Source organism: Sus scrofa, chromosome 14 (assembly GCF_054392235.1).
Source record: "Sus scrofa isolate SSC_HxYL_T2T_F1_AM1 chromosome 14, Sscrofa_HxYL_maternal_Yorkshire_Landrace_v2.0, whole genome shotgun sequence".
In the NCBI taxonomy this organism is placed as follows: Eukaryota; Metazoa; Chordata; class Mammalia; order Artiodactyla; family Suidae; genus Sus; species Sus scrofa.
This window is the reverse complement of record NC_139396.1, coordinates 163,693,310-163,718,040: the sequence shown is the minus strand read 5'-3', so window position 1 is coordinate 163,718,040 and position 24,731 is coordinate 163,693,310. Positions and strand designations below refer to the sequence as shown.

At 62.0% G+C, this 24,731-nt stretch overlaps 1 protein-coding gene across 3 annotated transcripts; it reads right to left on the bottom strand.

Moving 5' to 3' along the window:
• Positions 1-354: 354 nt before the first annotated feature.
• On the bottom strand, positions 355-24,414 carry ADGRA1 (adhesion G protein-coupled receptor A1). Of its 3 annotated transcripts, none has more exons than XM_021073912.2 (7): positions 24,051-24,414; positions 23,129-23,317; positions 16,113-16,240; positions 15,438-15,561; positions 11,498-11,643; positions 3,161-3,259; positions 355-2,318 (listed from the first exon to the last, which is right to left on the bottom strand). In XM_021073912.2, exons 2-7 carry the CDS (start codon positions 23,129-23,131, stop codon positions 1,100-1,102), a joined length of 1,719 nt encoding a protein of 572 aa, XP_020929571.1. In that variant the 5' UTR covers positions 23,132-23,317; positions 24,051-24,414; the 3' UTR covers positions 355-1,099. The 3 variants fall into 3 exon arrangements, with proteins under 3 accessions (XP_020929571.1, XP_084853792.1, XP_084853793.1); XM_084997666.1 differs by lacking the exon at positions 24,051-24,414 and adding an exon at positions 23,610-23,749; XM_084997667.1 differs by lacking the exon at positions 24,051-24,414 and adding an exon at positions 23,714-23,735.
• Between the last annotated feature and the right edge of the window lie 317 nt (positions 24,415-24,731).

Here is a 24,731-nt window from a genome sequence, read left to right as displayed (position 1 = left end):
GGGCGTGTGCAGCACAGGCGTGCAGGGCAGCGCGAGTGAGGTATGCTGTGCACGCTGCACACGTGTGAGCTTGTGTGTGTGTTGGGGTACTGTGTGCGTGTGGGCACATGTCACGTGTGCGTGTGTGTGTGTGTAGCATCTGTCTGCACATGTGTCCAGACCTGGGGGCGGGGAGGAGGCAGGAACGGCCGCAGGGCTCACACCCGCACCCCCCTGGGCGTCGGGGCTTCTGTCTCCGTGGGGACCCGTGACGCCCTCCTGTGGGATGTGCCCCTTGCGGTCACAGAAGGATCACGGTTCTCTGAGGCCCAGCTTTGTGCCCAGATGTTCATGGAACTGCTCATAGACCCTCTCTTTCTGGGGCAGGAACTTTATTGTCCCGAACGGCCACGGTAGGAGGTGGGAGCCAGCCCTGGTGGCACTGGACGGAAGTCGAGTCTACATTAAAGGACATTTGGGTGTTTCCAAAGGCACGGGCCCCTCGGAGGCCCACTGGCTCCCTGGAAAACCTCGGGTCACCGGCGGCCCCTCCGTCCTTGTGACCTTAGCGTCCATGGTGCTCTCAGGCCTGGGGGCGCTGGGCCTGCACTCAGGACGGGCCGAGGTGGGGACGTCACTGGGCGGAGGTGCCGACGCGAGCTCCTGCGGCCATGGAGGGGCCTAGAGCCACTGCCCAGCGTGCTCTGGACTGACTGGCAGGCTGCCCACCCCCAGGAACCAGACCTGACAGCACAAACGCGAAACTCTAGGAATGTGGGTGGTGCCTCCTGCGGTGACTGGGCTGGTCACCAGCAGGTGGGGTGGCAGGGAGGCACACTGGGCGCCAGGGGTAGGTCCTGCTAGAACCCCTGCCCCATCTGTCCCTGGGCTGCCTGGGGGCTGGGCACCGTGGGACAGAAAGCAGGGACTCTGCACGGGGACACCTTGTCTGGCTCGGGGTTCGTGGAGGCAGACGTGGCCCAAAGCGTCTTCCTGCTGGGGTCGTGCCAACCAAAGGGTCAGTGGGGGGCACCACCAGGCTTGGTCGTGTGGCAGAGGGCCGGGCTCTGCTCTGAAGTGCGCCCAGGCCACGTGGGCGAAGGTGGCAGAGCCCTGCCTGCTACACTGTGGTCTCGTTCCTCCAGGGCCCCGTGCGGATATTGCCCGTGCTGTCAGAGCCGTAGGGTGTGGCGTCCCGCAGGTCGCCCTTGACCAACCCGTTCTGGCCGGGGCCTCCGAAGGGCAGGGACTGTGTCCTCCGGAGCATCTGGAAGTGGCCGGGGCCGTGGGCCGCCTCCCTGCCTGGCCGCGGGGGGCAGCTGTAGAGCACGGGGCTGGCGTCGGCAGCCTCGGGCTGGCTAACCAGGGGGAAGGGGTCGCCCTGGGCACAGCAGGCCAGTGGGTGTGGCCCTGCAGGGCCCTCGAGCGAGCTGGGGGGGCTGTCCGTACGCGAGCTGCGGGGGCTGCCGTCCAGGCTGGACGGGATGTGGAAGGCGCACTCCTGCTCAGCCGCAGCCGCCCGGGGTCGGCTGAAGTACGGAGGCTTAGTCCTGCCCTGGAGGCACCTGTGCAGGTGCGGGTCATGCCCAAAGGCATCCTCCTCGTGCACGTGGACGTGGGCCGCGTCCTCCATCAGCTGCTCACAGTGCATCTTGGCGCAGCAGGGCGTGGCCGGCGACAGGCAGCTGACATGGCTTTGGCTGGCCTGCAGGTTGGTCATCTTGCAGTGGCTGGCTGGTGGGTGGCCGAAGCCCAGCGCCTTGCCAGGACATGGCGAGTCCTGCAGGCAGGCCGTATGGCCCAGCGCATCCCCGTTGGCATCAAGCGCAGGGCAGGCGCCGAGCTTCGTGGCATGGGGGTCCCCACGGGAGGGACAGCAGGACCACCAGCAATGCCACACGTCATCCCGCTTGGCGCAGTGGTGGATGAGTATGAAGAGCCCCAGAGTCACGCAGAAGGCGCCGTACAGGCAGCTGAAGATCATGTCCAGGAAGTGGCCCTGAGACACGGCCAGCGCCCCGAAGGTCCACGTGGCCACAAACAGGAACAGCGTGAAGGCGGCGGCCCGCAGCTGGGCCTTGAATGAGTGCTCGTTCTGCAGCAGCGAGGCAGCCAGGGCATCGCGGGCGGGGGTCCCTGGCGGGGCCCCAGGGCCCTGGCCGTCCTCCGGCCCCGCCAGCCGCTGCTGCTCCTCCGTCCGCTCCCTAAGCTCGTACCTGCGCTCCGGGTGGCGCCGCAGCTGGATGTAGGTGCCAAGGAAGTACACGCAGGTGACCAGGGCGATGAAAGCTGCCGGCCCATAGAAGGCGCCCAGGCTGGGCTCCCAGGCCATCCAGCAGCTGTGAGGGGACAGCGCGTCAGCGAGGGCTCACAGAGGGCAGAGGACCTGGTCAGACCAGGGGTCACTGTGTCCCTGAGCTTCTGGGGACAAGGACATTTTCTATTGGGAGTGCCATTGTGTGATGAGGAACCACACAAACTCGGGACCTGGCCCGCCCACCCTGTGGTCGCAGAGCTGGCGGGGACAGCAGCCTGGGGGCACGGGGGTGTGGCCTGGGTTTCGAGCCTCTTTCGGTCTTGCTTTTCTGCTAGTGTTTTCTCGGGCGGCTGCCTCTCCTCTCACCTTCAGCAGCATCCTCAGGGCTGAGCCCAGGAAGGGGTGGGGCCCAGAAAGAACAGGGCTTTGTCCTCCCGGGGTGACTGAGGGAGGAGTGCCAGGGGCTCCAGCGTCATAGGGGCTGCTGGGGGCTATGCTGCAACCTGGGCCTGGCACTACGTGCATGTGAGCGCAGGTGCTGGGCTGCCCCCCGCTCCCCGGAGGCTACCCTGTGAAGTGCAGGAGGGATGCTGTGGGGAGAGCCCAGTGCTGCCCCCCTCCCCCAGGCCCTCTCCACCCCACTGAGGTCAGGGTCAGGCAGCAGCGGGCGGGCAGGGCCACTGAGCAGAGGCACGCCCCACCCTCTGGGGAGGCCTGCTTTGGAGGCCAGGGGAGCTTTGGGCATGTGGGCGACACTGAAGGTGACAGAGCTAGGTGTGGGGTGCTGAGAGGGAGGGGCTCAGAGGGGCCGGGTGCCCATGGGGTGGGGGTGGTCCAGAGGTGTGTCTTGGCTCCCATGCACGGCCGGGTCCACGCAGGGTGGCAGCCCAGCCTACCCTCCACCCACCCGGCACTGGTACTCACTATGCAGAGGCCTCGTTCTCCATCCCGTAGTTCCTGATGTTCGTGGCAGCTGTGACACCACAGATGATGAACGGAGCCCCTCCACTGACGAGGTAGAACCTGTGGGAGGGGCTTCTCACTGCCTCGGAACCACCTGTGTCCTGGGCAGCCACCCCCTCGCCTTCCCTGGCCAAGCAGCTGTCCGGGTGGCACCGGCCCAGCCTGACTCGGCCTCCCCACATCCCCCATGTCCCCACCCCCATCTGAACATCCCCACACCTCCCACACCCCCACCTCCATACCCCCATGTTCCCCCACACCCCCCCCAACCCCAACATCCCATCTCCCCTTCCCCCTCTGTTCCCCAGGTCCTCTCCCATAGCTGCCACGTCCATGCAGAGGTGACCTGGCCAGGCCCAGCACACGAGTCTGGGGGCATCTTATGCTCTGGCTCATGCGGCAGAAAGAACAAGAACAATATGAAGCCCCTGAGTGGAAGTGGTCATAGTAGGAGGGGGCTGCGTGCTTCCACAGGGGACAGAACTGCAATGGACACTGTGGTCAGCTGCCCAGGCCCCCTTCAGGCAGATGTGCTCATCCCACTGGGCACTCCAATTCAAAGGCAGAGATCATTAGAATTAATTAACAATAGCAAGAAAGCAAGACCCAGCTATGTACTGTCTGCAACAGAAGGAAACATTTAAAATAAAAAGGCACAGAGAAGTTGAAAGTGAATGGATGGAAAAGCTATCCACACTAACTAAGCCCAAGAAAGCCAGAATGGCAGCATCAATACTGGACAGTAAATTTTAAGAGAAGAAAGAGGGACATTGTATAATAATGTTAGTTCACAGTGGGCACCATAGGGAGGACTCAAAATATGTCAGGCAAAAGTGGGCAAAGTTAAAAGGAGAAAAAACAATTCCAAAATCATAGTTGGTAATTTGAATTCCCCTCTATTAGCAATTGCTAGAACAAGTAGGTTAAAAAAAAATCAGTAAAGAAAAAGATTTGAATAATAATAGTAATCACGTTTTCTTAATTGCTCTTTTTAGAACATCATACCCAATAATTGCACAGCATTCATTCTTTTCAAATGTGCATGATATATCCAACATCACAGACAATGTGATGCTCCATAAAAGAGTCTCAATAAGTTTAAAATGATTGAAATTACAGAGTATATTCTCTGATCATGATGAGATTAACTTAGAATTTAATAGCAATAACTAAGAAAACCACAAATATTTGGAAAATGAAATGACATACTTCTAAAAAATTCATGAATCAAAGAAGAAATCACAAGGGAATTTAGAAAGTATTTTAACAAGGATGAGAAAGAAAGTACGGCATAATTATTTCTGGGATGCAGCTAAAGCAGGGCTTAGAGGTACATTCATAGCTATGAATACTTTTATGAGGGAAAAAGAAAGGTTTAAAGTTCAGGGACCAAAGAGTCCATGTTGACAAGGAAGAAAACACAAAGTAACCAGGAGGAAAGGGAGGACAGAAATCAGAGCAGAAAGAAACAAAAAAAGAAAACAGAAAATAGTGAAAATTATCATGCCAAAATTGATTTCCTGAAAAAAAAAAACAAAAAAACCCCAGCAAGACTATGCCCTCCCAGCCAGATTGATCAGAGGTAAAGAGAATACAAACTGCGTCAAGAAAGAGGGGTCAGTGTTGCCCCCCCATGGACACTGAAAGATAAGGGCATATTCTAGACAATAGTAGGCTAACTATTCAGCAACTTGGATGAAATGAGGAAATTACTTGAGAAAAAAACAAATTACCAAGACAGAAACAAGAAGTGTTAGAAAATCTGAATATACCCTCTTTCTAGTAAAAAGACTGACTCTAATAACCACAAACATCCCCCAGAGAAAACACCAGGCCCTTGAGTGTCACATGTCCACAGAGGGAAGGACCAAATCTGCCATCAGCTCTTGCAGAAAATGAAGGAGAAGGGGCCACCACCTGACGCAGCCTAAGAGGCCAGCACTAAATCCAGACAGAGACGCTTAGAAAAGTTACTAGCAAACAATGGCCCTCATGCACACAGACACAAACATCTCTGCCATCACGTCAGCTGATGAAATGTAGGACCTAGTGAAGAGGAGAAAACGTCTGGGACAAGTAAGAAATATCACAGAAACGCAAAGTGAGCTTGTTCTCAAAGACACATGGACTCCGATGTTCATTGCAGCACTATCTGCAGTAGCCGAGACATGGAAACCACCTAAATGTCCATCGACAGAGGAGTGGATCCAGAAGAGGTGGTCCACATACACAATGGAATATTACTCGGCCATCAAAAGGAATGAAAATACCGGCATTTTTAGCAACATGGATGGACCTAGAAATTATCATGCTAAGTGAAGACCGCCATACAATGAGACACCAACATCAAATGCTTTCACTGACACTTGGAATCTGAAAAAAGGACAGACTGAACTTCTTTTCAGAACAGAAACTGACTCACAGACATTGAAAAACTTCTGGTTTCCAAAGGAGACCGTTCGGGGGGTGGGGAGATGCGCTGGGGTTGAGGGCTGGAAATCCTATAAAATTGGATTGTGATGATCATTGTACAACTACACATGTAATAAATTCATTGCATAATAAAAAACTTTCAATTTTAAACCTCATAAAAAACAAACAAACAAACAAAAACAAAGTTAGCTTGTTCTTCCTAAACGCTGATCAATGCAGTTCTTTGCAGAAACACAAGGGGACATCATGTGACGGTTTGATTGATGTAGCAAAAGCATTTGAGAAAATTCCATATGTGGCATCATCAAAACAATCTCAGCAAACCGGGCACAGAGTCTTCTCAACCTGCTGGGAAGCAGCCATGAAAACCAGTAGCCAGTGTCATGCTTGAGGAGATGTTGAACGTCCCCAATATCAGGAGTCAGACGGGTTCCCCCGGCCCCATCCCGTCCCACCAAGCACTGTCCTGGACATCCTGGCCCCATGAAAGACGTCAACGCACCAGTGGAAACGAAGAGAGGACGATTGTGTTTGCTGGTTACCTGAAGATGCTGTGGAATCTACAGTGAGACAGCTTGGACGACCAAGTGAATGTAGAAGGTTGCAAGGTTATTCCACAAAAATCACTTACAGTTTGTACATGAGCAGGAAACCATTGGAAAATAAAAATGCTGTTTATGACGACACCAGAGCAGAGGCCCAGCAAATTCTTTTTTTTCCTTTTTACAGCCGCACCTGTGGCATATGGAGTTCCTGGGCCAGGGGCTGAATGGGAGCTGCAGCTGCCAGCCTTCGCCACAGCCACAGGCAATGCTGGGTCCCTGGCCCACTGAGTGAGACCCAGAACGGAGCCCACATCCTCAAGGAGACTCCGTCGGGGCCTCACCCGCTGAGCCACAATGGGAACTCTGCAGGTTCTTTTTTATAAGCCGAAAGGTTTATTCTAAAATTTATGAGAAAATGTAGAGGGCCCAGAGCAGCTAAAGCCGTCTTGGAAAAAGGCAGAGGGCCACATTGTTCAACTGCAGGATGTACTGTGAAGCCACAGCTCAGGACACTGCGGTCCTGGAAGGGATGCTGACCGCTGACAGGATGCCCGGCTCCGCCGCCTGGGCCAGTGAGGGGTCTCGCCACCAGGCCCCCTCCAGGGGCGAGGCCGGGCTCCTCAGAGAAGGCAAGAGTCGGGGAGACGGGAAACAGCAAACCCAAGCCCGCTGGGGCAGCACTTTCAGTCCAATGACAACCGGTGATGGGTGACCGGGCGCCTCCCGTCCCCTGCCTGCAGCCCCTCCAGGCTCAGCCCTCGGATGCCTGCCTGCCGCCTCCTGCCTGGGGCCTCCCTTCTCCTCCTCTGCCCAGACCCCAGGGCCCTCCTGCTGCGGCTCCAGACTCGCCCCCACCTTCTGTTTTGCTCCATGCACACCTGTCACCTGCATGTTCTCCGTGAAGGGGGGGTCTTGCCCCCCGCCGCCAGCCCCCTTCACACAGCTGCCAGTGCAGCAGGTTCATCTGTTTCCGTGGCCACTCTCCACAGGGGGGCAGGCCCTGAGCCCCCAGGGCCTTTGCCGGGGCTGCAGATGTGAGTGCGCGACCCACGTGGCCAGGCCAGAGCAGAAGGAAAAGGGAAGGAAGCTGGCCAAGGAGCCAGGCCAGTGTGGCCTAAGGCCCGAGTGAGGGGCCACCCACGGGCCAAATGCACGGGGCTGGTCCCACGGACGTGGTGCTGCTGGAGGGAACCGAGCAGTGTCTGCAGGCCTCGCACAGCCGTGGTGATTCCAGCTCAGCCAGTGCAGCGTGGCGCGGGCCAAGCCAGATAAAACCACAGGGACCGTCCCCGCCTGCGTCACGCAGTTGAGGAAGCCTCCCCAGGGGAGCACGTGCCTGGGGGACCGGCCTGCTGGTCTCCCCGCCCTGTGATGCCGCGGCCCTGCTCCCGCCGCTAACAGGGCTCCACGGACAGAAATCCCGGTACAGTTAGGAGGCCCCTTTAGCGCGTGGCATCAGAGGGCATCCCTGAGCCATGTGATAGGCGTGGAAGGGCCCCTTGCTCAAGCCTGCAGCCCCCCGCCCGGCCCCAGGGCCCAGGGGAGCCCCCGCAAAACCTCGCAGCAGCGGCCCCTGGGTGGTCTCTCCTCTGGTGTCAGGGAAGATGGAGAAGGGTCACAGTCCCAGGGGACAACCTGCCTGGAGACCCCACCGTAGTCACCCCGACACCTCTTCCTTCCCCAGTGCTTCCCAGGGCTGGACGGGTCTCCAGGCCAGTGGACAGTCCTGGCCCACCTGGCCCACTGCCTCCCGGAGGCCCTTGAAGCAGCAGCCTGGGCCAGGCCGCGCCCCCCAGTCCTGCAAGGCCTCCCTGTCACCTCTGGCCAGGCCCCCTCCAGCCAGTGGGCACCTCCCCCTCGGCGGGGAGCTTCATCCGGCCTTTTCCTGAGCAGTTATAGCTCCAAGTCCACACCTGCTGTGGCCAGCGGCCAAGTTCAGGGCCTGGGTGCAGGGCCGGCTCGGTCAGCAGAGGGCACTGGAGGCTGTCGCCGGCACCTCGGCTCAGGGCTGGGCGCTCAGCCCTGTGGACATGCTGGACACCGACCCTCCTGCAGCAGCCAGGCTGGCCAGTGGCCAGGAGCCCTCCTCACCGGGTCACAGCCACTCCAGCCCCACAGCCTTGCCAGTGAGGTCGTAACCCCAGAGCTGGCAGGGCCACAAGCCTTCCTCTGGAAGGTGGAAAAAGCGCAGAAAAGGATCCCGTGCTGGTGCCCCCAGAAGGGCCAGCCCTGCCCACAGCAGGGAGGCCGACTTTGGACTTCTGATCTCTGTGTTGTTTTAATTTGGCAGTAATTTGTCACATCAAGAGCAGAAACCTAGGCGTTCCCGTCGTGGCTCAGTGGTTAACGAATCCGACCAGGAACCATGAGGTTGCGGGTTCGATCCCTGGCCTTGCTCAGTGGGTTAAGGATCCAGCGTTGCCATGAGCTGTGGCTCTGGCATAGGCCCGTGGCTGCAGCTCTGATTAGACCCCTAGCCTGGGAACCTCCATGTGCCATAGGAGCGGCCCTAAAAAAGGCAAAAAGACAAAAAAAAAAAAAAAAAAAGGAGAGAGAGAAAACAGAAACCTAACTTGGCATACACTACTCAAAAATGTGCCATCCCGGGTGGAAATGACAGAATTGTGAGCGGAAGTGGAATTACAGGGCGAGGCCCTGCCCAGGGCACGTGGGCGCTGGGATGAAGCAAAGGACAGCCAGCGCCTGGCAGGTGCAAAGGGTCTCAGCATTTAAAGGACAGGAAAGCCCAGGAGTCTGGATTCTAAGGTGGGAAGAGGCTCTCACAGCCTCGTTCTGAGATGGAGAGACCAGAGCCTCCTGCAGAGCCCCCGGCAGAGCTGGTCAGGTTCAGCTGTGCGTGGCCTGGGGTGCGGTCGGACGCCTGCCAGGATCCCTGCCCACTTATTACGGCTCAGCACGGGCTCCATCAGCAAACACAGCCGTTGTCCACGCTGGCCCAGGCCCACCGGCCCTCCTGGAGGGGTCGAGGTGCACAGGCTGGAGCCGGCCTCTGCCACTGGGGACCTGGGCTGGCAGCTTCGTGGCCCACATCTGGTGCCTTTCACCCCATTGTGGCATCTGCTTCTGGGAGGACACGAGGCCGTGTCCACTGGAAAGAGGCACAAGTCCCCAGGATGAAATGTCCCTAGGAGACAGCAAGCCACCCCCACCTCCACCCCCCCAGGGACGCACATCTCCCGTCTGTCCCCAGTTCCACGCATGCTGCCCTCTAGGGTGTGGCCAGTAATTGTTTGCCAGACAATGACCACGCGTCCTCGGGTTTCTGACTCCTGCATTGAGGTCTCCCACTTCAGCTTTGCTATTTTTTTTCCTTGTCTTTTTTTAAAAAATTTTTTAATTATTTATTTATTTATTTTGGGGGGGGTCTTTTTGCCTTTTCTAGGGTCGCTCCTGCAGCATATGGGGGTTCCCAGGCTAGGGGTCTAATCAGAGCTGTAGCCACTGGCCTACACCAGAGCCACAGCAATGCTGGATCTGAGCCACGTCTGTGACCTACACCACAGCTCACGGCAACACCGGATCCTTAACCCACTGAGCGAGGCCAGGGATCAAACCTGTGTCCCGATGGATACTAGTTGGATTCTTAATCTGCTGAGTTGCACGGGAACTCGTGTTTCAGCACATTTAAGAATTCTTTCTTTCCCAGTTTACGGTGAGGAAACCTGGCTTTGAAATCCCCTGACCGAGTCTCCCAGGCTTTGGGGCCCCCGCAGTCAGCCTCTGGTCCCCCAGGGACGTCTCAGGCCCATCGTGTTCGCCACCAGCCGGGGTGGGAGAGCAGCGGGGGGCAGGCCCGAGACAGAGCCCGAAGCCGATGTCCCACATTCGCACCTGCCGAGAGGGGGTGTGACGGGCGTGCCAGCGCCCAGGGAGCTCCTGGGCCACGGCCCTTGGTGGAAGTCGCCCGGTGTCAAGGCTTCTTGTACCAAAGGAAGGGGACCCCGAGGGAGGAGTGGCAGTGGTCTCCAGGCAGCACCGGGAGGAGCCGCCGGTTTCCCGAAGCTGTGACGGGGCGGCTGGGGCCCGGCCAGGTTCCGTGCACACGGAGGCCATCGGAGAAAAGCCCAGCATGACTCGGCTCCACCGCATCCCCCCACACAGCAGGCAACGCGCCAGTCAGTTCCAGACCATTCTGAGGGTGGTTTTTGAACCCGGGGGGCCTGGGGCCTCCCCGGCAGGAGCGGGGAGAGGATGGGATACCCCCACCCCCCGCCCCAGCCACGGCCGAGCGCCACCCCCTGGTCGCTCATCTGCACGCCAGTGTCAGCCGCTTCTGCCGGGGTCACGCTACTCGCTTGAACAACCAGCGAGCTGTGCGTCTGCCTGAGCTCACGTCTTCCAGGCTGCGGGCTCGCTGAGGCCGGACCGGCCACCCTTCAGATCTGAGGCCGGAGCCTGTTTGAGGGGCTGGTGTGCGCGGCCCACCCACAGGCCACAACTTCACGGGGACAACTGCGTGAGGCCGTCTCAGGGACCCCAGACAAAGGTCTCCCAGACGTCCAGCCCCCCGCCCCCCCACCCCCCGGCCCCAGGCCAGGGCAGCCTCTGGCCAAGATGGGGGCCTGCACGAGCCGACAGCGGCAAGTGGTCAAGGCTCTTGCTCGCCGAGCTCAGGGGGCAGTTCGGGCGGCTCTGGGCAGGCGGTGCCCAGGTTCAGGGCCACCAGGCCCCTCTGAGCCTGGCTCTTGCCAATGGCTGATTTGGATTCAGTCTTGGCTCAGAAAAGTGAACGGCAGAGCCCAGCAAAACTGTGTGAGTTCGGCTGCTTGGTGACAGGGGCAGGCGTGTCCTTATTTAAAGAAGCTGAGATCGCCCACAGGCTCCCCTAGGGTCCCTGGCTCAGAGCCTGGAGTCTGGGGCTCCCACCCGGTCCTCCTGGAACCCTCCTGGCCCGGGAAGGAAGAGGCTGACTGGCTGGGACAGGGCCCCTTGCAAATCCGTGCCCAGGCCTTGTGGTCGCCTAGAGAACAAGTTCCCCTCTCAGCTCACTGAGACCACGAAAAACCCCCGCGGAGCCGGCTCCACGCACACCCACGCGGGGCAGGGAGGGGTCTCCCAGCCGCCACCCGGCAGCCCCGGAGGGTGCACCCAGCATACAGATCAATGCAGACCCGTCGCTCAGCCCCTGGGAGCCGCGGGCTGCCCTTCCCCACACCTGCGCCCTGTTCCCGGGCTTCCCCCCAGCCCCGGCGCCCCACCCTGTCCCAGGCCACCCCTCACGTTTCCTTGCGGCCAGGTTGCCGAGACCCCGGGGAGGGCCAGGGCCGGGGGTGGAGGCGGCCGGGCAGGCGCTCAGTACCTGAGCAGGGGCTGCTTGGGCTCCGGCGGCTGGTCTGCCCCCGGGCACAGTGGGGCCTTCTTGGTCACCTGCTTGTAGATGCTCCGGGCGGTCACTCCGATCCACAGCATGGTGGACAGTGTGGCATAGTGCAGCAGGATGCCCACCTGGGGGGAGAGCCAGTCAGCCGACCACCACGCCCCGCCCCCAGGTCCCAGCCCTCCCCCGCTCCCTCCCCCGCTCCCTCCCCCGGGTCCCGGCCCCTCCTCCTTTGCATCCTCAGAAGGCAGCTCAGAAGCGACAGTGAGTCTGGCAGGAGGGCAGTCCCCACGCCTCACAGGGGCCTCTGAGCTCCAGGGCCACCATGGGCTGCGAGGACCGGTCGCTCCGCTCTCCTGCAGGGCAGGGAGGGCGGCCCACAGCACGGGGCGCGGGCCGAGTGGAGCACCCGGGCCTTGTGGTCGGGGCGGGCGGCTCGGCCCCTCGGGGTCGCTCAGGGCGCCGTGTGGGGCCCTGGGACGAGGTAAAGTGCTGTGGGGCCCGGAGGTGAGGGGCCCGCCCATGGCCAGCGGCCCTGCCTCAGCTCTTCTGCCTTCTCCACCCTGGCGTCTCCAGGCAACGACCCGACCGACACTCGCAATGACAAGTGAAACACGGCTGTAACTGGAAAGGACTGGAACATTTGAGGAATACAGCGATTCTCTGAATGAAGGCACCATCCAGCCGGTCTAGTGATGCATCGAACCCAGAGTGCAGCTTTTACTTGGGAGAAAGCGCCGGAAAAACTGGCGAGTTTCATGAGTGGGAGGGAGCATCCTCGGGCTGTGTTTACAGGTTCCGACGGCCCCCTGCAGGCGGACGGTCCAGCCTTATGTGTGGCCTGGCCTGGGCCATGTGACAGGCCGTGTGTGCTGGTGGCCTCGAGCTCACGGCCTCACCCCAGCCTGGCCCAGAGGAGCAGACGCTGGAAAGGGAGGGGCCGGGAGTCCCTGTGCCAGAAAAAGGAGGAAAGGGGACCGTGAAGGCCCAGCCCTCCACTGAGGGACTGTCTGACCTCCTTTTCAGGGGACGGCAGAGGGGCTGCCACCATTCATAAAGAGAAACCGTCAGAGGTGAGCCCTCGGGGGGAGCCCTATCCTGGGGCCCAGGAGCTGACCCACGGCCGGAGGGGAGGCGGGTGCAGTCACCCTCCCCCGGGCCTCTGCTCTGAGCGTCGCCCAGACTGTGCAGGTTTGTGGATTGGTCTGTCGCCAGCTCTGGGCTGGACACGTGGAGAGGTCACAGGGTCATCACCGTGGCTCCCAGCAGCCTCCCCCGCCATCCTGGCTGCAGCCCACGCTTCTGGATGCAAGGCCGGAGCTGACGCACGGGGCTCGTGCTGGGCCCAGGGTGGCCACTGTGTTCATGATGTCACGCAGCCCTTCAACGGCTCACGGTCACCGCTCCATTGCCATAACAACCGCTGTTCTCTCCAGCCATCGGGGGCTCTGGACCTCGCTCGTGTATCATTTCCCTGTGATGCTGAATGATGCTTGGATGGGGAGAGCTGGCTGCAGGAGCCTGGCTGCGTCCAGCCCTGGGCGGTGCTGAGCTGTGGCTTGTTCTGGTGTCGCAGTGGCCACAGGCCTGGCTGCTGACCGGGGCAGAACCACACTTACTCTAACGAATTGGCTCATGTAATCACGGAGGCTGAGAGGCCCCACATCTGCAGCGGGCAGTGTGGCCGTGGTGGTTTCCGTCAGAGCCTGAGGGCAAGGGCAGGGTCTGGCGTCCAGGGCTGTCTCTTACTCAGATCCTGCTCTGTCCAGGCCCGCGTTGGGAAGTGTCCTGCTTTCCTGAGCCCACGGTTCAGATGCTCATCTCAGGCAGAAGCACCTTCACAGACACGCCCCGGAAGACGTCTGACCAAATGCCCGGGCGCCACCCTGGCTCTGGGCTGCCTCCTGGGCTCCCCCTCCTCCAACGAGTGGTGGGCGGGCCTGGCTCACCCTTGGAGGTAGGAACGGACCCCTCTTTGTGTCTGCAAGTGGGCAGGCACTGGGAGAAGGCCCCTGAGGGCTCCTGAGGTCCCCATGCCTGGGGCCACCCCGCCCCAGCAGCGGTCTGCACCTGCTCTTGGCTCCCGCCACTCTCCGTGGGTGGCGTTCAGCCTGCGCCCAGTGGGCCCCTCCCAAGGGGCGCTATGGCTGCCGCCCCCCATGTCTGCAGGTGGGTGAGGGACGCCCCCGCTTCCTTCCAGAAACGCAGTCTCTGGCCAGGCTGGTGCTGACTCGGAGCTGGGGCTGCTCCTCTGCTGGGGCCTGAGGCTATCACTGCGGGCGGACGGGGTGTGTCTCACACCGAGGGGGCTTCTGCAGACCCTGCCCCTCTAGACCCCAGGCCTGCCCTTTCCCACCCCACACTTCGGGGGTCCAACTGGCTGGACCAGTCGGGCCTTGGTCACCACGAGGACACCTGGCCTCCTGGAGCCCCCGTCTGGGCTGGCAGACTTGGGGACAGAGCCCAGCTGTGTGTGCAATGGGGGGCTCCCAGGCCACAGGGCCGTGATTGGCTGAGGCTCGGAGGAGCCTGGTGCTGGCTTCACCGCAGGGTCTCAGCAGGTGGATCGCTGGAGGCAAAGTGTGGACATGAAGATCACAGTCCATTTCACTGCTTCCAGACGGCTCCGGGCCTCCGCAGGTGGTCGCGGGTGGACGGTAAATTGGATTTCTCAGGGCTCTTCCGGTGGGTGTTTCCACACTATCAAGAGGCTTACAGAAGCGTGTCTGCCTCTCAGCATGCTTTTCAGGGATGTGCTGGTGACTTTTCTGCTGGGGCCCAGGAACAGGTGGCAGAATCGGCTTCCCAAGATGGGACAGCTGGCCCTGACATGGATTCGCAGAAAAGCGACGTCTTTGCTGTGTGGAGGACTGGGAAGGCTGGGCTGCCGGCCCCTGGGTCCTGTCTCACGGCCTGCCCCTTGCCTGCAGGTGGGAGGGTGTGAGGCCAGGACTCACAGCCCAATTCTTCCCCGAGGCACCCCTGCAGCAACAGCCTCTTGCCCACTGGTACCCAGATGAGTTGCCAGCCGCTGCCATCTGTGCCGGCGGACACGTCATTTTGTGTGGACAGACGGCCACTGAGGTCAGTAGGTGTCAGATAATTAGGCTCAGCAGCCCCGTAGCTAGAACAAACTCTTGTTGAACTCACTCAACCAAGGCTGTAAGGGAGCCTATGACATCCTAGTGGACAGTGAGATGCTCCCTCCACGTGGTCCAGGCAGATGGTGTCCCAGCAGAGGAGCAGGATGCCCTGCGGGCTGTGGGCCGCCCCGACCCAGTGTCCACTTGGTGTCCAGCTGCAAAGGCACCTGTCCTCGACTCACAGTTGACAGAAGGGCCTCTTCTGAGTGCCATCAGGACCAGGGTAGCTCCTGCTCTGCCCTTCATGGAAGGTCGGGCAGGGCTGTGGAGCTGGAGGTCCTTCTGTGACTTCTCTCCACGCTCCAGAGGGTCAAAGCCCCCCTCCACCCCAGAGCGAGTGCTGCCGTGTCCCTGGGGGTCTTCCGAGGCTGGGAATTCCTGGGGACCCGCCAGCAACAGAGCTTGCCCTCCTGGATCAGCAACCTCCCTGGTGTCCCGCCCCACTGGTCCCTGCAGGAAGGGCGCCACATCCTGCTCTGCCCGAGCCCGCCGGCTGGACATGAGCATCTAGTCAACACCCCACCGTGGGCCTTGGAGAAAGCTTGTCCAGTTGGAAAATAAATGACGTGACACGATCATACCCGAGCAAAGCAGTCAGATTCACACAGGGAAGAGCTGCTCCAGACACACCAGATGCCTAAATGTCCCTGACACGAGAGGCACCAGGACAAACGCCCGAGCACTACTTCGAAGCCAAGCTAATCATCACCGCATCCCCTCTGGTGGGAAAGCTGGTGAACACTGGACTTTGGAGTGACACGCAGCCCGACAGCACTCACCGCCTGGCACAGGATGGGGTACTTGGTGCGGTTGATGCCGCCGGCGAACACGGAGAAGGTCAGTGCCGCGTGGAAGCAGAAGTTCAGGAGCGCGTGCCGGCCTTTCTGGCTGATCCGGATGGCGCTGCGGGAACAGAGGTGTCGGGTCAGGAACCGGCCTTTCTGGGCGAAGCCGGCACGGCCACAGCCGAGGGGCTACCCGTGACTTTGATTATGGACTTGACGCAGGTGGCGGCCAGGACCCTCCCCGCATGTCCCGGGGCGTCTTCATGTGAGGCCGTCACTTGGTGCAGAGGCGGCCAGGACCGCAGCCCAGGAGGAAACCAGCCAGACTCCCCTCGGGATGAAAGGCCGAGGGCAAAGCTGCCTGAAGGGCTCTGCCAGCTGCCCTAACTTCCCACCGATGTGGCCGGCAGGGTGCCTGAGCTGACATGGTGCCGTTGGAGGAAGAACGCGTGTCACCTGACTTCATCAGAACAGGGGCACCCGGGATGGAAGGCACGGCTGTCCCCCAGCACTGGGTCATCCGCAGCCGCTGCCAGGCCCCCTGGGGCACCAGGCAGGCTCCAGCTGGCTGGCCACCTGTGAAGTGCCTTCCAGGGCCTCCTTGCTACGTGAGGGCGGAGGTGGCACTGGGGGGCTTGCAGCTGACGGCGAAGGGGCAGCGGGCCTTACCTCTGGTGGACGATGTAGGTGACAGCAGAGGCCAGCACACATAGCAGCATGACGGCCGTGCAGGCGTACACCACGGGGTGCAGGAACTCCCCGGGGGGCTGGGGCAGGGAGAGGACGGTCCTCAAATCCTGGAAAGGACAGAGAGCAGACCATGCGACCCAAGAAGCCGGGACGCGACCTGGGTGGCAGCGCTGCCAGGGTCCTCCCAGGTCCCGCTTCTGCCCTGCGCGTCGCTGGAGGCGTTTCCTGAGTGAGTGGAGGTTTCAGCAGAAGTAGGCAGCGTGCCTGGGGGGGCAAGGCCCCTGGGAGCGCTCCCCGCAGGGGCCTCGTGGGCCACCCATCGGGCCCCCCAGCCGAGGGCATCTTTGTGGTGCTCTGACTACCAGCTCTCAGAGGGCAGCATTTCTGCAGAGCCCAGCCCTGGCCCCAGCCTCCCGGAGGTGACAGGGCTCCGGGCACCCGTTTCTATCCAATGCATGTGTCTGATGGCATAAACCTGCCCCCAGGAGGCAGCAGCTCAGACGTACTGCAACCCCCCTCTAAGCCTCACACCCACCGAAATGCAGCCCTGAGTGTCTGCCAGGAGGGCTTTCTGTCAAGTTTCAGCAAGTCCGCCCGGAGTTGACTCAGGTCAGTGAAGAAAGAACAGCCACTGAGAACCCCGGGGCTCCCCCTGCACTGTGTCCCCCAGCCCAGGCGACGGGGCGAAGGTCAGAGCTCAAAGGACACAGATTTCCCCTGCGAGGATGTAAAACCGAGGGCAGGATGCCCCTTGCTGCACGGCCGGAGCTGAGGGAGGTCGGCCTTTTCCTTTGTCTGCAAGGGAGGTGAGCCCCACTGTGTTGGGTGCTCGGCTTCAGCGGCCAGGCCACCCAAACGCAGGCCAGGAGGGCGCTGCCTCGGAGCTGCCTTCTCAGGGCAAGGACGGGACACGTAGCAGGGACATGTGCCTACAGGAGAGTTGGTGTACCCAGCCAGGCGCCCACGCCAGGCACACCCCCCACCAGGTGCCCCTTCCAGGTATACCCGTCCAGGTACCCCCTCCAGACACATCCCTCCAGGCACCCTCCCAGGTGCGCCCAGGGCTGGAGGAAGACTCCGAGGGGCCAGATCCTCCTCTGCTGTGCAGGCGCTGGAGGCTGGGAGGCAGGACCCGGTGGCATCCACCTCTGACCCCTGACCCTCTGCCGCATCAGCCCCTTCTGCACGTTTCATATGGCGAGGACCCTGCTAGGGGCCGAGCTGCCCCACAGTCATGGGGGATGGGCATTTAAGGTCACAGCTCAGGTTAGAGAAGATAGACGGATGTCCCTGACCCAGAAGGACTGGCGTCCCCGTGAGAGGGGGACAGCAGCCCTCGCCCAGAGGGAGGCCACCGAGTGCCGGGGGAGGGGCCGTCTACACACCAGGGGCAGGGCCGCGGCTGAAACCAACCTGCGGGCACCTGGACCCTGACGTGCAGCCTCCAGGCGCGTGAGGAGGAAACTGCCTGCTCTGTGGGCTTTGCTACGGCCGCTCCAGGGGACGGACCCCGCCCCCCCGGGGTGGGCGCTCTGCCTCCACTGCCCAGATCAGGGTGACCTTGCTCTGGATCCCCTGCTCTGCTCCCCTGGCCCCAGGGGCATGCTGGGCTCTGGGAGGGCAGGCTGGAGGCTGGGCCTGCAGACGGCTGACCGGCATCCGCTGTGAGACGCCCTGGGCTGCCCCAGCTGTGACAGGGCTGGGGTCAGGGCTGGGGGGCTGCCGCCATGCTGGCCCTCTTCCCCCAGACCACAGCGGTGTCCACGGCTGACGCACCTGCCCAGGCCAAGGGCAGACCCGACGTGCCATGGGCACTTCCTGGGCAGTGAGGGCAGCAGGAGGTGGCTGGTGGCTCCTCCAGGACAGAGTCAGGCCAGGAGCAGAGAGGCGAGCCCAGAGGGCCTTGGCCCATTGGCGGCGGGAGGCAGGAAGCCAGCGTGTCTGGGCCCAAGCCGCTTCTCTTGTGATGGACACTCCCCGTCAGTGGGTCAGGGCAGGTGCTCAGGGGAGCCACCCAGGGCCCGGCCAGGGCTCTGCTCCCCGACTTTGCCCCGGCGCAGGGACTTTGGTGAGGCGGTCTCCGCAGTTGTGACCACAGTGGATAGGATCCAGTCACCTGGGAAAAGGCTCTGAGTGACTTGATGCCGAGAGGGTCCCTCCGTGTCTGCTGCCCAGAGGCCCGGTTGACAAGTGAAGCCAGAAGTCACGCCCTGTCCCCGCATAAGCAGATGGCCAGGGAGGGGCGCACGCCACTTGGGACACGACAGGCCGAACACCACGGCTGCCCTCCTGCATCAGCTCTGACCGTCCACGGGCCAGGGCATCTTCAGGCAGCTGTGGGTGGCACAGAACACACGGCTCCCAGCTGGACCCACAGGGTTTTAGAAGGACGCACGCGGTGCACACAGCCCAAGTTCCACAAAACCACGAGCTCAGGAGGAGAGACGGCCCAGAGACACCAGCCTCAAGGTGACCGGGACACAGAGGCTGCAGCGGCCCCAAGGGAGACCTGGAGCTCCCGCCCGCTCCAGCTGGCCCGGAAGGCCGGGCTCGGGGAGGGTCTGTGGTCAGATCTCGGCAGGCCCGGCCTGGCCCGCTGGTCTGACACCACAGCAGCGGAGTCCACGGCGCTCATCCTGCAACCAGGAGCCTCCGCCTGGGTGAGGATGGGCCTCTGTGCCAAGCGAGCACGGTCTCCTGGGGGAGAAGGGCTGCTTTATAGGAACACGGAGGGGGCGGGGCCCGAAACCACAGCCCTTGTTGCCCCGGGGGTGCCTGGCTCCCGCTGGCGTCCTGCCTGCCCTGGGCACTCTCGTACCTTGAATTCTGGAGCGGTTGCCTTGGTGGATGGCGGGACTGAGGTCAGACCTGGGACTCTTCTCTGGGGAGGGGCCGGGTAAAGCCAGAAGTGCTGGGTCCCAGGGCCACCCGCTCATCTGGCCTGGGACCGGGAAGCAGGAGCAGTGGCCGGGAAACTCGGCGGCAAGCTCACCTCCAGACGCAGCCATGGGCCAGTTTTTGTTCGCAAACCTTGATGTCAAGCCGAGAAAGAATCAGAACGGTTTTCCAGTAGCAGGAGAACTTCTTGGAGACGCGTCCAAGGATGACGCCCGGCCGGCGTCCGAACGGCCCGGAGGTTGCCCACCTTAGGGGCCCCTTCCTTCTCATCCAGAGCCCTGCTCCGAGGCTTCACGGGGGGGGGGTGTCTCTGAACCCCGAGCAGATGCACCCACAATATCTGTTTTAGGAGAACAGAGATTCGATCCCACTTGGTCTGTCATTTTTTTCTTTCTCCAAACGAGTTATCAACATTGCCGTCTACATTTTTAGAGGTGACATTTAAAATTCAAAGTAGGTAACACAAAAGGGAGATATATTTTATATTTTAAAGTTCACACATGTTCAAGTTCCTCTTGGAAGAATTTGCTTGGCAAGTGTTCCACAGGCAACACCCCGCTACAGCCCACGTGTGGTCAGACGGTGTCGGACGGGCGCCTCTGGACCGGCCCTCGGAGGCTTGGGGGCTGGCAGAGCCTTGGGAACCAGTGGCGGTGGATGGAGCATGGGCCGCGGGGCAGAAAGGCAGGTGAGCGGTCAGAGAGGCCACCCGGGGAAGGGGAGGCAAAGGCCACCACCAGCCGTCCAGGGGACGAGGCTCCAGGCCAGCCGCCCCCTGTGGGGCCAGAGCCCAGGTTCAGCTCCTTCTGTGCCTGCAGGCGGTGGGCAGAGATGCTGTAGGAGCCGCGGCAAAGGCGGGTCTCCTTCTCCGGGGAAAGCCAGCCTGGTCTCCCCTGGAGCCGCGAGGCCTCGCGCCACAAGGTGCTGTCCCAGGGAGCGGCCGCCGTCCCCGCTGGTCTGCGGGCATGTCCCCTTTCTCTGTTTTAGTCGGACCTATCCTTTCTGGGATGTTCTGCAAACAGATCAGGATGTTAAGAGAGATAAGAAGAAAGGAGAGAAGCGGTCAGGCCGGCCGTCGATGGTCCGATCAGACCCGGCAAAGCAGCTCCTCCGGTCCGGGCCGAGGTGCGCCCGGGCGCGGCGTCCCCCCGCGTGGCGAGGCGGCCAGGCCCGGCCTGTGGGCGGCTGGAGGGGGCAGGCCTGGCCCTTCTCCTGGGCTCGACTGAGACGGATCTCGGTGAGCCTGCGGTCCCTGTCTGCTTTTTCATGTTGATTCCTTCCGATGGATCCGCCAACCTTGTGTGAGGACGTCCCGGGGGAGAGGCGGATGCAAAGATAAGTAATTTGTTTATTCGGAGCACAAATTACCCTAATTGGACATTCACGTGGTTTGTTGCCGTCTTCTTTTGAGGCTGTGTGGGCTGTCGGATTATGAAGAACTTCGGAGAAAGGACAGGGAGAGACAGCACGGAGTTTCCTTCCAGACGGGGGGTTACTTGCCTAAAACCGTCAACACTAAGGGGAAAGCGTTAGGTGGGCGACAACCTCTCTGCTGTGAAATGAAGGCAGGTTTTATAAGTTTTTAGGCATTTAAATGCTGGCCTGAATAAAAAGCAGCGAACTGGAGGAAATCACTGAACCTCAGAAGCAACAGGGGGTGTCATGGGCAGGTGGCGGGCAGGTTGCTGCGGGAGCCCCTCCCAGCCCTGGCCCTGGTCCCACCGGCCGGGCCCCCGCCTCCCCACTGACCCTTGGCACCAGGCCGCCGGTCTCCACCCTGCGTCCAGCCCTGGTCTCCCAGGGGTTTGAGTCCATCCTTGCTTGTTCGGATGTGGGTCCTTCTGTGTGGACCAGGGCTGTCCTGAGCATCAGCCTTTGGGGCAGGCTGGGCCTCTCACCCTGCAGGACGTGGCCAAGGTCATCCTGACACACGACGTCATCCCCGGACTCAGCGAGTGGGGGCTCTGCTGCTCCGGCTGCCTCCTGGGCCTGGGCCACGTGGAGTGAAGTCGCCTGGAGGGTCTTTGTGGTGCGGGAGCCGCAGCGTCAGTGAGCAGGGGACCGGTGACCTCGCCCTCCCAGCGCCGCTTGAGGCTATGCGGGCTGCGGGGATGCTGGGTGAGGAGGCCGCACCGCACAGGCCAGTGCTGTCACCCAGCTAATCCCGTGACAGGGTGGCCAGAGAGCAGAGGCTGTGCTGCCAGGCTCCATACACAGAAAGGACACTTTCACTCCCATTCCAGAGCCAGCCCGCCTCTTCGTTCCCTTGGAGGGCGCTGCCACCTGAGCCTCGGGCGAGGGTCACAAAGCCTCATGCGTTTGGGAGCTGCTTGTGTTGGAGCCCCCACAGCACCCGCAGAAGCCCAGGGTGGCCCAGCTCCTGTTCACCTGCTGTGACAGAGCCGCTGGCAGGGCCGCGGCGGGGGTGGCCCCGACTTTACCTGCAGCCCCCGGCCCACCAGGGGCAGGGCTGGGTATTCCCCATCCTATGGCCTGGGGCACCAGGTAGAAGGTTCAGAAGGAGGTGCGGACCCCAGCGAGCCGGCTGGAAGGTGCTTGGAGCTCAGGGCAATTTTAGCTCCAGTCTCAGCCTCCGGGAGACCACGGAGTCCTCAACTCAGAGCAGGGAGGCTGGTTGGCCGCCCACAGGTGTCACCGATGCCAGGGCCAAGCAGGTGCCCCGCTTGTGGCAGCCTCGGGGGCAGGGCCGGTGATGTCCTCACTGGCTTTCCTCCCCATCGTCCCAGGGGCTGCGGGGTGAACCTGCCCAGGTGTCTACACCGCAGGCTCACAGACGTGCAGGAAGTGCTCCCAGCAGAACCGCAGCCCCACAGGTTAGGCTGGGCGACCTCTATTCCTTTCAGGAACTCTCTCCAGGGTGAATGTTATTTGTGGAATAAAAACCCAACTCCCGGCCGAGATCCCAAACTCTCCCGGCAAGGGCGACTCAGCTGTCCTCACAGTACTAGAGAGGCCAGCTTGGAACAGGATGGACTTGAGCAACCCCTTGGCACTGGGACGCCTGGACTACATGGGGTGGGCCCTGAGGGTCAGTCCCCCCCTCCCCCCGACCCCGGACAGCTCTGTTCACCCAGTGGCAGGATCCATTCTGCAAATGAGGAGCTAAATTTGAGGGTGCAAAGCTTCAGGCACAGCCAACTCTGAGGCCCTGGCCGTGTTGGGGGGTGCCTGTGGGGCAACGGGTAACGGGCGCAGAGCTGGGGGTGCTGCCAGGCTGGGCCTGGGACACACACCCTCCGACCCTGGAGGGCAGGTGCTGCAGCTCGCAGCCTCTGAGCCTCGTGGTAGCTCTGCCAGGCAGTGCTGACATTCGGCCAAAGCTCCTCCTTGTCCTTGTTTGGACATTTCAGGTTGAACAGGAAGAAAATGACCAAGTGACTCACGCGTCCCCTCCCTTGTGAAGAGTCAGGCTCACAGTCCCAACCCACTGTCGGCGCCCAGGCCGTGGCCACCGCAGCCACACTGTCCCGTGGCCATTGGCATTCTCTGCACGTGCCCAGCTGCTGTCCCTCCCCCGCCACACACAACGCGATATTTTACTTGGCATCAGCCTCTCCAGAGTCCTTCAGGCCGAGCCCCACATGGCCCCATTCCCTGCCCACAGCAGCTGCACCCCCTTTCTGCTGGAGCCCACCTACGTCCTGCCGCTCAGCCAACTTTCTGACGGCAAGGGGGCTGGCAGGGCTGCAATGCGAGGGCCACACGTGGGGCCTGGGGCTACAGGGGCGGGGGGACCCCAGCCCGGGCCCGGGGGAGGTCCTCACAGATCACAGGTCGAGCCTGGGTGGGGGCAGGGCCATGTCTCCTCCGTGGATTCAGTGATTCAACCTTGCAGCTCGCCTGCAACTAATTAGTATGATCCACACCGAGCCGCCAGCAGAGGAGCAACGGAGCGGCGGCCTGCAGTCTGCCCCTCCCGGCCGGGGCCCCCCACCGGCACCGGCTCCTCGCTGCAGGATGAGCACGTGCCCCCCACCGAGTCTGACCCCCGGTGACTAGCTTTTGCTTTTCCTGCCTGGGACCCTGTAGCGGGGGCGGCAGCCACCCCCTGCCCCGACCCCAGGGCGTGTACTCACCATGAGCACAGCGAAGTTGCCGAAGTGTCAGCGGGGATGGAGACGGCGCCGGCCCAGCTGCTTACGTCGCACCTTTCTCCCCACCAGCCTCCATGGCCACCCAGAAGGTCAAAGTCCCCAACAGTCGCCACGGGGTCGAGGCCCGGGAGCCGGCGATGGGGCGGGTGAGAGTGGAGAGGCCGCCCCCATCTGGGAAGACGGCACGGTCAGGGTTGGGGCGGGTCCTCCCTGCCACCTGCATCTCACTCCCCCACCCCCTCACCCCCACTTGAGGGCAGCCCCCACCCCAGCGCAGCTGGCAGCAGCACCTCCCGAAGTTTGCCCCCCCTCCCCCCCACTGCTTTCAACCCAGCCAGCCTGTTGCAGAGTCTGGCTCAGGGCATGTCTGGGGTAGGCAGAGGTTCTGGTGACGACCTGGGGCCTCAGGGCCTGGGTCACTGCCCCCAGGACAAGCATCCCTCTCCGTAGCTAACAATCTCACCCCCGCTCCTCATCCCAGCACAAGACACTCAGCCCCATCTCAGGCTGCAGAAGACTCGCGTGGCATGTCTGTCTGTCAGCTTAAGTCGAGAGACTCAAATAAACCTTGAATGAATCTCCCAGCAAACAGCCAGACCCCGGGCAGGAGGAAGCTCCTGCTGCCTGGATGTGGCCAGACCCGTACGGCCGGAGTCTGCCCCCGAGACTGCTTTCATTGGTGGCCTCACACCTTCAGCGTGACCCAAAGTTATTCAGAATCTGCATTTGGAAAAGCAGGAATCGCCTCCCTGGTTGGCACTGGAGCCCAGGAAACAGCTGGGGGCGTGGACGCTGCGGCCGGGGCTCCGACCTTGCCTCCCCACGACCCGCCGCCTCCCTGCCCGGGGCCCACCTGCCGCGCAGACCCCCGGCGACCCCGGGGAAACGCAGCCCAACTTCTCACCTATTTGGGCGAAAACGGCTGGAGCGGCCACGGTCCTGGGCTTCGGGTGGGCGGCGGGATGGGGCGCGTCCTGGGGTCCGGGGGGCAGTCTTCCCTCCCCCGGCGGCAGCCCGCAGGGCGAGTTATCAACAGATTGCAAGGCTGCGGCCGGCGACGCGGCGGCGGCGGGGCTGCGCTCGGGGAGAAGGAGTCGGAGCCGAGGCGCAGACCTTCAAGGCGAGTCTCCGCGGGCGGCTCCCCCGAACTCCGCGGGAGGAAGGCCCGCGGCCGCGGCGCCTGCTCCCTCGGCGGCGGCGGCGGGCGGGCGACAGGCGACAGCCGGGGCCGAGGGACGGTCGGTCGGTCGGAAGCAGGCGCCGTAACCATGGGGATGGGGGAGGCGCCGATGGCGGCGGCGCGGTGGCCCGGCTCCCTGCGGCAGGCGGGGCGGGAGGGGTTCTTCCCGGCCGGCCGGCTGCCCGCCCGCCCGTCACACTGCGGAGCTGATTTAAAGAGACAACCGGCAGGACAAGGCGCACGGAACCGGCTCCCCGAGAGGAGGCGGAGGGAGGACTGCGTGGCTGCCTTTCTTCTTAAAGGAAAGCCCTGTCCGTCCAGGGCTCTGGGAACACACATACCAGCAAGGACATTGATTTTGGAGGGGTCTCCACCGTCCTCGCCTTAAAAGAGTCTCGAATCCAA

What these genes read in the sequence shown, in the direction of transcription:
- ADGRA1 (XM_021073912.2), bottom strand. An exon ending in ACCTACATCGTCCACCAGAG is followed by an intron (nt 15,562 to 16,112) that starts GTAAGGCCCGCT and finishes CTGTTCCCGCAG; the next exon opens with CGCCATCCGGATCAGCCAGA. An exon ending in GAGAACGAGGCCTCTGCATA is followed by an intron (nt 2,319 to 3,160) that starts GTGAGTACCAGT and finishes GTCCCCTCACAG; the next exon opens with CTGCTGGATGGCCTGGGAGC.